General features: G+C 41.9%; 2 protein-coding genes across 9 annotated transcripts in view; both read left to right on the forward strand.

Annotated features, from left to right (window-relative positions):
• Positions 1-15,622, forward strand: part of LOC118426377 (NACHT, LRR and PYD domains-containing protein 3-like) — a 36,036-nt gene extending 20,414 nt beyond the window's left edge. The window contains exons 1-7 of one of the 8 annotated variants that reach the window (XM_035835724.1): positions 6,198-6,428; positions 9,855-10,235; positions 10,354-10,482; positions 10,901-11,467; positions 11,831-13,303; positions 13,944-14,089; positions 14,512-15,622. In XM_035835724.1, the coding sequence (XP_035691617.1) occupies positions 9,866-10,235; positions 10,354-10,482; positions 10,901-11,467; positions 11,831-13,303; positions 13,944-14,074 (2,670 nt within the window). In that variant the 5' untranslated portion in view covers positions 6,198-6,428; positions 9,855-9,865 and the 3' untranslated portion in view covers positions 14,075-14,089; positions 14,512-15,622. Of the gene's footprint in view, positions 1-311; positions 684-805; positions 929-1,330; positions 1,898-2,073; positions 4,157-4,574; positions 5,506-6,197; positions 6,429-9,854; positions 10,236-10,353; positions 10,483-10,900; positions 11,468-11,830; positions 13,699-13,943; positions 14,090-14,511 lie in introns of those variants that run through there. The other 7 variants (XM_035835725.1, XM_035835726.1, XM_035835720.1 and 4 more) reach the window with 7 other exon arrangements.
• Positions 1-15,993, forward strand: part of LOC118426380 (NACHT, LRR and PYD domains-containing protein 12-like) — a 55,009-nt gene that overhangs the window by 862 nt on the left and 38,154 nt on the right. The gene's annotated exons all lie outside the window — the stretch shown is intronic.

A 15,993-nucleotide genomic window follows, 5' to 3' on the forward strand; every position in this document is an offset into this window, starting at 1 on the left:
TTCCGGGGTATATTCCTTTCCCGGCATATATTCCTTTCCCGTCATAATATTCCCGGTTAAAAATCGGGAATGGACCTACTGCCCCCCCCCCCCCCCCAAAGAATTTGCCAAGGTTCCCAGAGAGGCCGGTGAAGGAGGCTAGGTTCTACTGCATACTACTATGTATACACATGGTAGTGTAAACAGTGAGTAGTATACCATAGAACAGTCAACCGCTATATTGATTTTATGCAAAGTCTCACAAGCAACGAATTAGATATCATGGACTCAAGTCATGAACTTAAGTAAAGACTTCTTTGTTTCACCAACAGTCCTGCCTAACATGGATCAAAAAGCGGCAAAGGCAACAAAAACGAGATCCCAGGGTTTGTCGGAAGGACAAAGAAGGGAAGACGAAATACACAGTCCGCCACACTATTCGGAAGGAACTAGACAAAATCCAAATGTTGACGTGAGAGGCAACGTATTGGACAATGTCGAACCTACAAACATCGCTCCTAGCCTTGGCAATGAGGATGAGGAAGAGGTCGGTACATGTAAGGCCACTGACGTCGATCTTCATCATGATCAGGAATCCTACGACATGGCATTACTAGCGCTGCATCAGGGGAGAGACACTCAAGTCTCGAACGGCGGGCGTGAATGCCACAACGACGGAGACGTGGTGGCGTTCTCAGAAACAGGTAGAAGAAATGATATTCCAGACATTTACATTTCATGACCGTATTTTTCCTTCCTCATATACAATAAAAAAAAAAACTCCGTTTATTTTGTACAAACAATTGCCTTCCTGTTCTTCATGCAGAAAATGCAGTGACCCAAATTACAAACCCAAGTCAATTGAGCGGCCAAGGCAACAAGGTTATCAACATCGGGCCCCATTCCACCGTCAATATCTTCCACGGAACATCCGATGAGCCTAGCACAGGTGAGCGCTCAATAAAAAGGCTTACTGATGGCACAATAAATCAAGCAATCGTAAGCAAATAGTCAAACATGTGGATCTACGGAGTCAGGACATTAATGTACAGTAGACAGTGCAGAGGGTCTAACATTGTACCTTTCGGAACTCCAGGGGTGACCTTGACGGCTTAATATTTCCGCCATCAAATACAACCTTCTGTGTTCACTCCGCAAGGAAGAAATGTCATTACACTACTTAGACACTAAATAACATCCAAATTTAGCGAAAGTACTTCTACCATGTAGCGAAACGACTTGTCATGTAGCCAAACGCACTTTATTGTAAAGGATTGAACTGACAATGTAGCGAAACTACAACCCCTGCAACCTATAACCCATCGTCAATTTCTTTGAATTTCTTTTTCAGTGACCAACGTTGACAGTCCCTCAGAAGATTTCCCCCTCGGCCAATGTCAAGATTCACTTAAGTCCTATTTCAAGACAAGACTGAGCTACCTTCACCCTCTAGCGTGGAATGAAACTTTCACCATGAAGATTGAGGACATCTTCACGACTGTAGACCTCGTGACGCGAACACAACAAGGAGGGCACATTGAACGGCGCGCCCTTCCCTCTACTGTCGACGCCTTGACTGCCAGACCCGATTGTCCCCAGCCCCGGCGCATTTTGATCGAAGGTAACGCAGGGATAGGGAAGACAACCGAAGTTTCCAAACTCGCTTTTGACTGGGCCGAGGGCAGGTCTCTGATTCTGGAAAAGTATGATCTGGTTTTCCCGATCGCGCTGCGGAAGGTTGATGAGTCCCAGTCCATTACAGAGTGTATCTTTGACCAACTCCTACCAGAAGATGTGCCGTTTCAGGAGTCGGACTTGGAAACGTACTTGAAGGGGAATGACCGAGTCTTGATCATTCTCGACGGCGTCGACGAGTGGGCGAGGCATGAAGGGCATGACGTCACCAAAGTTCTGACTGGTAGGCCATCCATTTCAATAGTATTTGAGCATCTAATACCTGCGTAACAACATAGTATGAATGGGTGTCCTGGCCTTATGTCAGACCTAACATTAAAATAATGCTCTATACAGGTAATATAATACATCAGCATTCAATTTAGTAAGATTATGTGTGAATCCTCCTCTTCCTTCCAGGTAAGGTTCTCCGAGACTGTTGCCTGATGGTGACCACCAGACCTTCCCACACCCCTCAGCTGCATAGTATGATGTGTCCGGACACACAGGTGGAGATCACGGGCTTCAGTCAGGACAACATCCGTACTTACGTCCACAGGTTCTTCACGGGAGACGAGACCAAGGCAGCGGCCTTAGTCAGTAAAATGGACTCCTCCCTAATCCCCACAGGCATTCTGGCAACACCAATACTGCTTTTGTTGACCTGCATGATGTGGGAAGAGAAGCAGGATTTGGTGTTTGGAGGTCGAATCTTTCCCCTTTATGATGAGCTAGTTTCCTTCACAATAAGGCGACATTGCGTTAGGAACAACATTGGTTCAAACCAAGGCATTCCTGACAACATCAGAGATGCGTTATTGTGTGCCGGGGCTCTTGCTTTCAATGGCTTGTTGGAGAATAGGCTAGTATATAGCAAAGAAGACGTTGCCAAGTATTGTGGTGAAGATAGTTTGCAGGAGCTTGTGTTGTTGGGGATTCTTCACAGACAAGAAAGTCCCTCCAGACTCAACCCTTCTGACCAGTTTTCCTTCTCCCACAAGACGATGCAGGAGTATTTCGCAGGGTTGTATTTCGCAAAAAGGCTTCAGGACGAGACAACAGAAAAGTCCATTCTGAACACATACCTGACAACGGCTCAAAGTGTGCGTGACTTGGAAAACGTCATCATGTTTGCTTGTGCGAAGTTAGGGCTTGAAGCAGATGTTATATTGGCTCACCTTGTCAAACTCCACCAAGAGGAGGTAGAACATTTGTCTGATACCTCCAGTGGTGGGTATCCACACTACATGGAGTATTTTCTATATTCTAAATGTCGGATTGCAGGGAATGAAGGAGAGTTTTTTAGTCCTTCTAAGTTAGCTTTCTTTCACCTCTAGACATACATGGAGATCGCATTGTTGTGCTTCTACGAGAGTGGTTGTCTCTCGCAGGTAGAGAACATCTTTCCAACCAAAGGTGTTATTCACTTTTCAAATGTAGGCCCTCATGTTTACAACGCCTTGGAACATGTTCTGAAGAACATTCCACCTCGATCCCTTAGAAATGTAACAACCCTCAGGTTGATGGGTACCACGGAATGCTTTGTCAGTCCTGTCATTGACTACCTGAGGATGATGAATTTGTCTGAGTTGGACCTTTATCGTGCTTGTCTTGGAGGTCATGACCCCAACACAGGACCTTGTGCCCGCCTGGCACAACAGTTACCTTACCTAACAAGTTTGAGGAAGCTTGTGTTGTGTTTGAACAATCTTGTCTGCTCAGATCTACTTGTATTATTACCTTCCTTGAAGATGTTGGTGGACCTTGAATGGTTGAACCTCTTTGGTAACAAACTAGCAGGTTGTGGAAAGGAAATCTCAGAACTGCCGTGCTCCTTACGGAACCTCAAAGTCCTGAACGTGTATGAGTGCAAACTTAGCCTGGAGGATGTTCTACAAATAGGTAAGGGCATCATATCTTATTCATCTCATTGTTTTACATCGATACTTTTCTATAATTCCTTATTCACTTGCTTGGTATAAAATTGATGAAACTTGTTGTTATTGATCAAAACTACTTAATAACCCTCCCAATTAGTAATTTTATATCATTAGAATGCAGATAATATAAAAAGTAGTCTCTTACTTACATAATTCATATCACGTGTAAAATCACATGTTGAATAACAAATATCCTTTTTCTTCTTGCGATGTTTGCTCATTAAGTATGTTTTGAAATCAAAATTTACATTGACGGTTTCCAAGTATCATCCCAAGTATCAAGACAATCCATCCAAGCCTCCTAGAGTTATGTTAGCAGACGGATAGACACACACAAACATGAACAGTCCAGACAACATAAGTCATAACATTCTTGGCGAAGGTTCTAATACTGTTGTTTTCAATTTAACACACAGCTACTGCAGTAGTGCAGCACTGCTCAAAGATGGAAGTGTTTGAGTGGAGAGCCAATGTGACAGGTCAGGAGAACGAAAGAAAAGTTCGGGACATTCTCAGGGGTTTAAAGTCATGACCTATAGGAGTTCACGAAAATCCGCTGTCAGGTATGTGGTGTCATTCAATGGGTATGTAGCCTGAAATGTACATGTACGTAATTGAACTTACAGCACAGATCATCCAAAAATGTACCTCCAGTCAAGGCTCTGGCTTGTTTTGGATGACATTTCAGACGCTTTGTCAGCATATTCTGAACTATTCTGTCATGTTTTTCAACATAAAAACATATAGCCAAAGCTTCTAGATGTACAAGTAAATAGTATTGTAAATACTAGGCTGTTGAATGTTTTCTATGTTGTTTATGGTACTGTCAAGAAGTCCAGGAAAGTGTGCCGTTGGGAACACCACTGATGGACTTTCTGTAATGAAACCTCATAAAGGTCCCCGATAACTGTTTTACATCTGTACATTTTGCATCCAACACTACCTAACAGCCACGTTCTTTCAACATGTACTTTCCTCCAGGAATCAGTTACTCATGGTGAGCCCGGAGCTCCCTCCTCATCAGGCTCATACACACCATTCATCAGTCTAGCACCGGACATGCTCAAGGCAAACGTAAACTCCAAGCACTAACCAAGGACGTTTTATAACGTCCTTGCTCTAAATTGACAGTCTTTCACTTAATGTTTTCTGCGGCTGAATAGGCTGTTTTCATGTACATTTGAGTTACAAATCATGAAGTTATTTGGGGTGACAGATGTTAAAGTCAAGGTCCTCATCTACTTCGGTGGATGAACATTATAATCATGGAACACAAATCTGAGATATTGAATACCCTTACGATTTTTGCCATGCCATTTCTGTAACAGAAGACGAGAGCACAAGCAAACAGAAGACAAAGAGCTCTTGTCCTTGTAAATGGTATATTCATTGCCATATGCGGATTGCATCACATGCCTTATAGCTGAATGTTTTGATCAGAATATTGTTGGAATCAAAATGTTATCCATGAGCTGTCGAGTTATCACCATTTTTTATGATACTGGATAACTCTGTCATTAGCTGTTCTACATATACATAGTGACTTTGTATAAGGATATGACTGTATGTAAAATTTTACACACTTTAACTGTAAAGATAACCCTTAGTAACTTTTCCCTAGATATAATTGCAAGTAACAACCGAACAGCACTCGACTATCAAATAATGAAGAAAAGCAGCAAATATTGAAACAAACTACATGTGTGTTGTCAAGAGAGTATTAGAAAACTGAAATGGAAGGTGTTTATTGATGTCAGAGACTAATGTAAATGGACAAGTATCAGAGTGTGAATGGGAATACCATGATTATGTCATATAATCCCCTTCCATTGTATATATGTGCACCTTTAGAACAATTACTAATATATTAGATAATCATAAGCAAACCAAGGAAAAAAACAATACAAATGTATAAATCTGTATTGTCTAATTTTGTGCACCTTTTTATCACAGTGGTACTGGTACAAAGAACAATGAGAACTTGATATTTGAGAGGTTGATGAAAATACTTGTTTCTTGTAAAGTAACAGTTTTAACTTAAAAGTAGCAAAGACGTGAACATACATTTTAAAACAAAACTAGACTTCTACGATCCCATACTTTGCCAACTGATGCAAACCTTTACGACATATATATTCTAAAATGTTAATTACCTTCAAGGACAATGTGGCAATGCACTTTAGTTAATAACTTATCTTAACAGTGCCACATACAAACGATTGACCTAAGATAAAGGTAGTCCTATAGCCATTCTATGGCAGTAGGGGCAGTAGGTGTGTCTCGGGCACGATATTGGAAGGCAAAGCCCATCCCACTCCTTTCGCCGCCTTTAACCTCCACAACTGAAGTCAGGTACCCATATTTACATCTGGGTGTAGTGAGAAAAGTCGTGTTAAATGCCATTCTCAAGGGCACAAGATCGGTATAGCATAACAGGATTCGAACCCAGGACCCCAGGGCTCTGGGCCGAATACCCTTGTCTTTTTTCTCAATAGTTCATCCGCATATAACAGTACCTGACCACAAAGTACTCACTGAGAACTCAACGTCATACTATTCTTGAGACACAACTACAGACAGTTGTATCATGTATGATTTTGCCCACATCGTTCTTGTTCTAACTAATCTAAGCAAAGCACTAACCGCCAGGTGTTTTGAAACGCAGGTGAACTTTACCCCGGAGCTGTATTATGTCAGGATAATAGCCGGAGGGTGAAACGGCTGCTTCCACTGTCGTTCATGGTAGATTGCAGTGAGATTTAGAATTGCCTTTGGACCACTGAGGACAACCTGTCGTGCGTTTTCTCTTTCTGAGCGTGAGGTAAGGCTATAGAGGTACGTGTCCCCGTTGAACCCCCACTCCGGGTACTGCCTTATAAATTGACAAGCTTTATTCATAGAGCAGTTTAGAGTGCCTATGCATCGTACATGTTATGGTCTCATCGTGTGACGTTGTCAAACTGAGCAAAGTTACCTAACCAAGACAGATCAGCAAAGGAACAATGTTCTGTAGGGATCAGGGTGGGCAGGTGACGAGCAGTCAAGGCAGAAGACGTGAATTCTCAGAATTCTCCCGCTGTACGGCATATCTGTTCATGTGTTTGAAAGGTTTTCAATCTTCGAATCAAGCATTTTGTATACGGCAGTGAATTCATTTTAGGGAACTTGTTGGTCTGGTTACGTGTGGAAACCCCCTCCCCCATATCTCCCCGGGGGATAACGAGGCCTTTAACAACAACGCCTTTGTATGATATCTGGCCGCGGTATGACGTGTGAAATGGTCTGAAATGTGGTACACCTGATTGAACTCGATGTGTGTAAACAAAGCCAGGCGTTGTGGAACACAGCAGGTTTTACTGCATCCCATATCGGTCTCACTAAATACCGAAAACAACCGATAACAACCGAAAACAACTTGAAATCTACCGAAAACAACCGAAAACAACTCGAAAAATACCGAAAACAACTCGAAACCGCCTAAACATGTCAAAACAATCATGAACAACCGAGCAGAACTCGAAAACAGCCGGAAAACAACTAGTAAACAACTACTTATGTCTATCTTATCTTCATCTACTGGTTACTATCCCTTGAATTATTTTCCCCACGGCCGAGAGAGAGAATGAGGTGATTTCGAATGAACGATTCTTCCAGCAGAGGGGATGTAGCCGGTGAAAATACCTTTCCATCACACGCTGTTTTTTGGTGTAGAGCAGAATCCTTATTTTGATCATCCAGAATATGGGGTCTCTGTGGTAATACACGTTTGCGGTTTTTCCATTTAAACCGATTTGTTGTGGCAGCGGAAATGCGTTATAATTGAGCAAGAAATATACTAGATTGCTTTGGTTGCTAGAAAAAATATGTAGTACACATTAGCTAAATAGGCAGCAGAATTCACCAGCAGTAATTAATAAGCAAACCTATTTTCCAAGCAGAGGTTTCATCGGGGGATAACAGTGAGTCAGTGACTGCGATTTCTTGTTGCGGCTAATACCCCCGCCCCTACCGTTACCTCTGCTTGGAGTTACACAATAGATGCCAAGTAGTATAGATATCCATTGATGAGTTTGCGAGTTGACCAAGCAGTCCCCGTGTCAAGATCCGTGAATCTGAATTCGAACTTTAATATATTCGGACAGGCAAAGGAGATCATTGACTTTATTCTCTTCGCCAAGAAGAGTATGAGATTGCTGACTTGGGTCTGTATGTAGGTCAACAGCAAATAACTCCAGAAATTGTGGATGGAACTTTGTGATTTTTGGTAGGTGTGTAGCGGTTGTCAAAAGGAATCCCAAGTTAGAAAACGGTTTACCTGGCGTTTTCCTACGGTACTGCAGCAAGCTTGGTATGTTTTTGGGGTTTGTTTTGGGCAGCATAAGTCAAAATGCAGCTGGGCGATTTTCACGATACTTGGTAGGTGTGTAGCGGTTTTGGAGAGGAAGGTCAAGTGCGAAAATGGTTTACCTAGCTCTTACCTACGGTGCTGTAGCGGGATTTGTATGTAAGTGCGTTTGTCTGTATGCAAGATAACTCGAGAACCCTTGAATGGATCCTGATGATATTTGGTAGGTGGGTGGGTGTCAGGAAAACAAAGGTCAAGTTCGATAATGGGCCCTCTAGTGGCTGCCTAAGGTACTGCAGCAAAACTTTTAAATTATACACTTCGTGTTCTGGACAGGCTGTGGTCATGATTTTTGAGTGGTAGATAGCCCTTGGGACAGAGAGTAATTGCTGTGAGTTTGGACCCCTAGCGGCTTTTTGGGAACTGCAGGCACCGATTTCCTTTCAAACTTTGGACGGGAATAACTCAAGAACGTGTTGACGGATCATCAGGATTTTTGGCATGTAGATAGAATGAGTGATGACTTACACAATGTAATACTTAATATGCAAATCAGCAGATAATTTGCATAATTAATGAGGAACGTTCATAAATCCATTCCAACAGCATATAACTCAAGAATCTGTGTATGGATTTTCATGATATTTGGCATTTGAGTAGCGTTTGCACAAAGGAAGGTTGTGTTCGAAAATAGTTGGCATATCATTTTCCGTTAGGACTGTAGCGGGCCGAGTGTGTGCGTCCGTTTGTTTGTGTAATGCATAACTCGAAGCCTTGAAAGGATCCTGATAATATTTGGTAGGTGGGTAGGGGTCAGAACAACGAAGGTCGAGTATGATAGTGGGCCCCCTAGCGGCTTCCTAAGGTACTGCAGCAAAACTTCAATTTTTTACATCTTGTGTTCTGAACATGCTGTGGTCGTGATTTTTGAGTGGTAGATAGCCTAAGTGACGACTTACATAATTTTAATGCTAATAATTCAAATCAACAGCTAATTTGCATAATTAATGAGGAAAGTACAGAAATCCACTGAATTCCATGATAGGACTTTCAAACTTGTTTGCATTGTTTTTGGCTGAAAGGTACTTTAGATAATAATCTACACGGAAATATGCATTTAGTTGTAATTAGTGGCCAATTAACAGAAATAAACTGTTTTCTATATTTATATATATCATTTTGACCTATATCTATAGACACAGCTGTTACACAGATGTTTTGCTGGAGGTTCTTGTGAGCTGGACGCTGTTACACTGGGGACAAAACCTCTGGAAGGCATGAAATTCTGATTGACCAGGCATGGTACCAGGTCATCTGTGATCACAGACTTGTACTATTTAGTGATACATGAATAAGACCTTAAACTTAAAGTCTTCAATAAAGGCATGATTATTTGGCGAAGAGATGTGTTTGTCAAACTCTAGTTATTTCTAATATTGTACTGATAACATGGGTCGTCAAACAAATAAATCCATCCTAGTCTAGCTCCTGTCCAAAATAAAGTCAAAATTATTAAATAATAGCCCAGTGAAATGATTGTCTGTTGTTAATGGTTGTGTCGAGTTGTTTTTGGTTGTTTTCGGTAGTTTCAACTTGTTTTCAGTTGTTTTCGGTAATTAGTGAAAGTTGTTTTCGGTAATTAGTGAAAGTTGTTTTCGGTTGATTTCGGTATTTAGTAAAAGTTGTTTTCGGTAGTTTTCGGTTGTTTTCGGTAGTTTTCGGTTGTTTTCGGTATTTAGTGAGACCCTGCCATATGTATACACTGCAGTGTATGCAATGTATATACTGCAGTACAGTGGAGTGAAGAGCATGAGTATACCATAGTCGGTGTCCCCACTGATTTCATGCAAAAATCCAGAAAGCAAGAAATTAGATGAGTGTGGACTTGAGTCAAGACTACTTTGTTTTACCAACAGTCCTGCCTAAAATGGGTCAGAAAGCGTCAAAGGCAGCAAAACCGAAATCCGACAGTTTGACCAGAGGACAAAGAAGGAAAGAACCAGGTCTGCCACACCAAGCGATATCGCGGTCAGAAGAAACTAGAGAACATGGGGGAGATGCTGACGTGAGACACAACGTCTTGGACAATGCCGAACCAACAAACATCGCTCCTAGCCTTGACAATGAGGATGAAGAAGGGGTCGGAACGTGTAAGGCCACTGACGTCGATCTTCATCATGATCAGGAACCCTACGATATGGCCTTACTAGCGTTGGATCAGGGGAGAGACACTGAAGGCTTGGACGGCGGGCGTGAATGCTACAATGACGGAGAGGTGGTGGCGTTCTCAGAAACAGGTAGAAGAGATGATATTTCAGACATTTGTATTTCATAACCATATTTTTCCTTCCACGTATACATGAGAAAAATTCATTTTATTTTGTACAAACAGTTGCCTTCCTGTGTTTTGTACAGAAAATACAGTGACCCAAATTACCAACCCAAGTCAAGTGAGCGGCCAAGGCAACAAGGTTATCAACATCGGACCCCATTCCACCGTCAACATCACTTCCTTCCACGGAACATCCGATGAACCTAACACAGGTGAGTGCTTGATAAGAAGGGTTACTGATGGCTCGAGAAATCAAGCAATCGTCAGCAAATAGTCAAACATGTGAACCTACGGAGTTGGAGAGGTCATTTATGTATAGTAGACAGAGCGGAGGGCCTAAAATTGTACCCTGCGGAACCACAGGGTTGACCTTGACGACTAAATATTTCCGCCATCAAAGACAACCCCCTGTGTTCACTCCGCAAGGAAGAAATGTCATTACACTATTTAGACACTAGATAACATTCCAATTTAGCAAAACTACTTCTACCATGCAGCCAAACGACTCTTACCATGTAATGAAACGATTTGCCATGTAGCCAAACGTACTGTATCGGACTGACAATGTAGCGAAACGACCTAGTACACGCTATGTATAACCCTTCGTCAATTTGTTTGATTTTTTTTCAGGTCCCAACATTGACAGTCCCCCTGAAGATTTTCCCCTGGCTCAATGTCAAGATTCACTTAAGTCGTATTTCAAGACAAGACTGAGCAACCTTCACCCACTTGCGTGGAATGAAACTTTCACCATGAAGATTGAAGACATCTTCACGACTGTAGACCTCGTGACGCGAACACGACAAGGAGGAAACATTGAACGGCGCGCCCTTCCCTCTACTGTCGACGCCTTGACTGCCAGGCCCGATTGTCCCCAGCCCCGGCGCATTTTAATCGAAGGTAACGCAGGGATAGGGAAGACGACTGAAGTTTCCAAACTCGCTTTTGACTGGGCTGAGGGGCGTTCTACAGTACTGGAAAAGTATGATCTCGTTTTCCCAATCGCTTTGCGGAAGGTTGACGAGTCCCAGTCCCTCACAGAGTTCATCTTTGACCAACTCCTACCAGAAGACGTGCCGTTCCAAGAGTCGGACTTAGAAACGTACTTGAAGGGGAATGACCGAGTCTTGATCATTCTCGACGGATTCGACGAGTGGGCCAGACATGATGGACATGACGTCACTAAACTTCTGACTGGTAGGCACTTCATTTCAAAAGGACCGTCTAACGTTCGTTCACCTTTATCTGAGGGCTGAGGGGTAACCTAAAATCCGTCGTTTTTTAAAACAGGGTATTTAGGGGATATAAACTCGACGGACGTTGCTTTCTAACTGAAACTTTTCCAATTCAACTTGATATCCCCAAAGTGATTCACAATATCAACGGATACAGGTTACCCTGTTGATAAAACTGTCGCTAGCACATACTTTACAACATGATATGAATGGGTGGCCTGACCTTATGTAGGGACTAACATTGAACCGGTGTTCTAAACAGGAAATATGAAATATAACATTGCTGAAACTTAGTGTAAATCCTCCCTTCCTTCCTTCCTTTCAGGTAAGGTTCTCCGTGACTGTTGCCTGTTGGTGACCACCAGACCTTCCCACGCCCCTCAGCTGCAGAGTCTGATGTGTCCGGACACACAGGTGGAGATCACGGGCTTCAGTCAGGACAACATCCGCACTTACGTCCACAGGTTCTTCACGGGAGACGAGGCCAAGGCAGCAGCCTTAGTCAGCAAAATGGACTCCTCCCTAATCCCCACAGGCATTCTGGCAACACCAATAATGCTTTTGTTGACCTGCATGATGTGGGAAGAGAAGCAGGATTTGGTGTTTGGGGGTCGAATCTTTCCCCTTTATGATGAGCTAGTTTCCTTCACCATAAGGCGACATTGCGTTAGGAACAACATTGTTTCTGACCAAGGTATTCCTTGGAACATCAGAGACGCACTCTTGTGTGCCGGGGCTCTTGCTTTCAATGGCTTGTTGGAGAGTAATCTTGTATATAGCAAAGAAGACGTGGTTAAGTATTGTAGTGCAGACAGTTTGCAGGAGCTTGTGTTGTTGGGGATCCTTCATAGACAAGAAAGTCCCTCCAGACTCAACCCTTCTGACCAGTTTTCCTTCTCCCACAAAACGATGCAGGAGTATTTCGCAGGGTTGCATTTCGCAAAAAGGCTTCAGAACCAGACAACACAACTGAACACGTACCTAAAAACGGCTCGATGTGTGCGTGATTTGGAAAACATGGTCATTTTTGCGTGTGCGAAGTTAGGACCTGAAGCAGATGTTATATTGGCTCATCTTGTCAAAATCTACCAAGAGGAGGTAGAACAATTTTCTGATAGCTTCAGTGTTTGGCTTTCAAAGAAGGAACCCTTTTCTCTTTACTCTGAATGTCGGGTTACGGGGAATGAAGAAGAGTTTTTGAGTCCTTCTGAGTTGGATTTCTTTCGCTACCAGGTGTACATGGAGATTGCACTGTTGTGCTTCTACGAGAGTGGTTGTCTCTCACTGGTCGACAGCATCTTTCTCGCCAAAGGTGTTATTCTGTTTTCAAATGTAGGCCCTCGTGTCTATAACGCATTGGAACATGTTCTGAACAGACTTCAACCCCCATCCCTTAGAAGCATAAAATCCCTCTGGTTGGTCAATACCATGCAATGCTTTGTCAGTCCTGTCATTGGCTACCTGAAGATGATGAATTTGTCTGAGTTGAACCTTCGTAGGGCTTGTCTTGGAGGTCATGACCCCGATACAGGACCTTGTGCCCGCCTGGCACAACAGCTGCCTTACCTAACAAGTTTGAGGAAGCTTGTGTTGTCTTTCAATAATCTTCTCTGCTCAGACCTACTTGTGTTATTGCCTTCCTTGAAGATGTTGGTGGAGCTTGAAGAGTTGTATCTGTCTGGTAACAACCTAGCAGGTTGTGGGAAGGAAATCTCAGAACTGCCGTGCTCCTTACGGAACCTCAGGGTCCTGAAGGTGTATCGCTGCGAACTTAAAACGGAGGGCGTTGTTCAAATAGGTAAGGGCATGATCTTATCCACCTTATTGTTTTACATGAAGACCTTTCTATAATTATTTGTCCATGTACCTCTTGTTTGGTACAAAATTGAAGAAACTTGTTCAAAACTTCCTAAGTAGTTCCAAGATCTCATAGTTTTGCCAAGTAATTTTTATCTCATTGCAGTTCAAATAATATACAAAGAAGTCTCTTACTAACATAATGTGTATCAAGATTGCATGTTAAACAACACATATCTTTTTTCTTATTGCAATATTTGCTCATGAAGTATGTGAAAATTTACATTTACCTTTATACGTCGATGTAGGTTAGATATCCAGGTAATAAGATACGCCAAAAAGTAGTTACTCAAGCAACTGGATATGGTTTTGAAGCGGTCAGACGTTTCAGATAGAATCCACTATCCTTCGTCAGTGACACTAAAGTGATCTGGAAGAAACAGGTCTTTTATACTCTAACTATGAATGAAGACAATTTCAGATGTCCAATAGGAAACGTTGTAAGACAATTCAGACTGAAGACAATTTGGATTCCAAAGAAAACAAGACAATTTTCCTTTGAAATCCAAATTGTCTTCAGCTTGAGTTTGCCTAACCTTGTTTTCTTGTTGTTTCTTGTTGTTGTTTAATTTAACACACAGCAACTACAGTGGTGCAATTCTGCCCAAAGATCGAATTGTTTGACTGGAAAGGCAATAGGACAGGTCCGGACGGCGATTCGAAAGTTCCGGACGTTCTCAGGGGCTTAAAGTCCTACAGGAGAGAGTTCTAGAAAATCCTCTGTCAGGTATGTGGTATCATTCCATGGGTATGTAGCCTGAGATGTACATGTATATACTATTAATCGAAATTATAGCACAGAGCACCCCACACTATACCTCTAAGCAGAGGGTAGAGGCTTCTGCCTGTTTTGGATGACATTTCAGACACTTTGCCAGCCTATTCTTTCATTTTTTTTCACATTAAAACATATAGCTAAAGCTTGTAAATATACAAGTAAATAGTATTGTAAATACTAGGCTGTTGAATGTTTTCTATGTTGTTTATGGTACTGTTAAGAAGTCCAGGAAAGTGTGCCATTGGGAACACCACTAATGAATTTTCTTTCATAAAGCCTCACAAAGGTCCCCGATAACTGTTTTACATCTGTACATTTTGCAGCCAACACGACCTAACAGCCACGTTCTTTCAACATGTACTTTCCTCCAGGAATCAGTTGCTCATGGTGGGCCAGGAGCTCCCTCCTCATCAGGCTCCTACAAGCCAAGGCAACTTCGAAATCCAAACACTAACCAAGGACGTTATATAACACCCTTGCACTAAATTAGTCTTGCACTAAATGTTTTCTGCTGTTGAATAGGCTGTTATCATTTATGTACATTTGAATTACGAATCATTTAAGTCATCTGGGGTGACAGATGTTGAAGTCAAGGTCCTCATCTTTTTGGTGGACGAACATTGTAATCATCGTATCTGAGTTATTGACTACCCTGACCATTTTTGCCATGTCTTTTCTGTAACAGAAGACAAGAGCACAAGCAAACAGAAGACAAAGAGCTCTTGTCCTTGTAAATGGTATATTCATTGCCATATGCGGATTGCATCACATGCCTTATAGCTGAATGTTTTGATCAGAATATTGTTGGAATCAAAATGTTATCCATGAACTGTCGAGTTATCACCATTTTTTATGATACTGGATAACTCTGTCATTAGCTATTCTACATATACATAGTGACTTTGTATAAGGATAGGACTGTATGTAAAACTTTACACACTTTAACTGTAAAGGTAACCCTTGCTGACTTTTCCCTAGATATAATTGGAAGTAACAACCGAACAGCACTGTACTATCAAATAATGAAGAAAAGTAGCAAATATTACAAACAAACCTTTGTCAGGAGAGTTTTAGAAAAATTGAAGTGAAAGGTATTTATTGAGATCAGAGACTAACAAATAGATCAGAGTATGTATGTGAATTACATTGTGCCATATAATCTCGTTCCATTGTATACATGTGCCTTACATGAATTACTAATATATGAGATAATCATAAACAAGCCAAGATATACTGCAAAACATCAAATTGTAAAAATGAATACATCTGTATTGTCTAATTTCGTTCACCTTTTTTTATCTTGGTATTACTGGTACAAAGAAAAGTGTGGATTTGAGATATTCGGGAAGTGTTGAGGAAACGTCTTGGTTCTTGGTTGAAGTTTACATGCCTGGTGTAGACAGACTCTTGTCCATGAACTTCCTTTTGACAAAACACATCCACCACTAGAGGAAATAAACAGGCAGGGTTAACTTACCAATCCATCCTTTGGTGTGTTTGTCATTACATGCATGTGAGTGTGTGTCTGACGGTGTATGTGTCTGCGCGTCTAGTGTATACATGTTTGTTTGCATTCCCACGTCAACATTTATCCCATGATCTCTAATTTCTTCCGACAGCGATATCGTTTGGTGTGGCGGACTTTGCCCTTCGCCTTCCCAATTTTGTCCTCTGGTCAAATTATGGGACCTCGGTTTTGCATTTTAGGCAGGACTGTTGGTAAAACAAATAGTTTTGTATCGCATATTCATTTAAACTGCTAAATTCTACTTCTCGGACTTAAACATAGAATCAATGGAGACTTTGTTATACCACTGTTATGAACCACTGAGAACCATGTGATCACTCCTACC

This window comes from Branchiostoma floridae, chromosome 11 (assembly GCF_000003815.2).
Source record: "Branchiostoma floridae strain S238N-H82 chromosome 11, Bfl_VNyyK, whole genome shotgun sequence".
Taxonomy (NCBI): Eukaryota; Metazoa; Chordata; class Leptocardii; order Amphioxiformes; family Branchiostomatidae; genus Branchiostoma; species Branchiostoma floridae.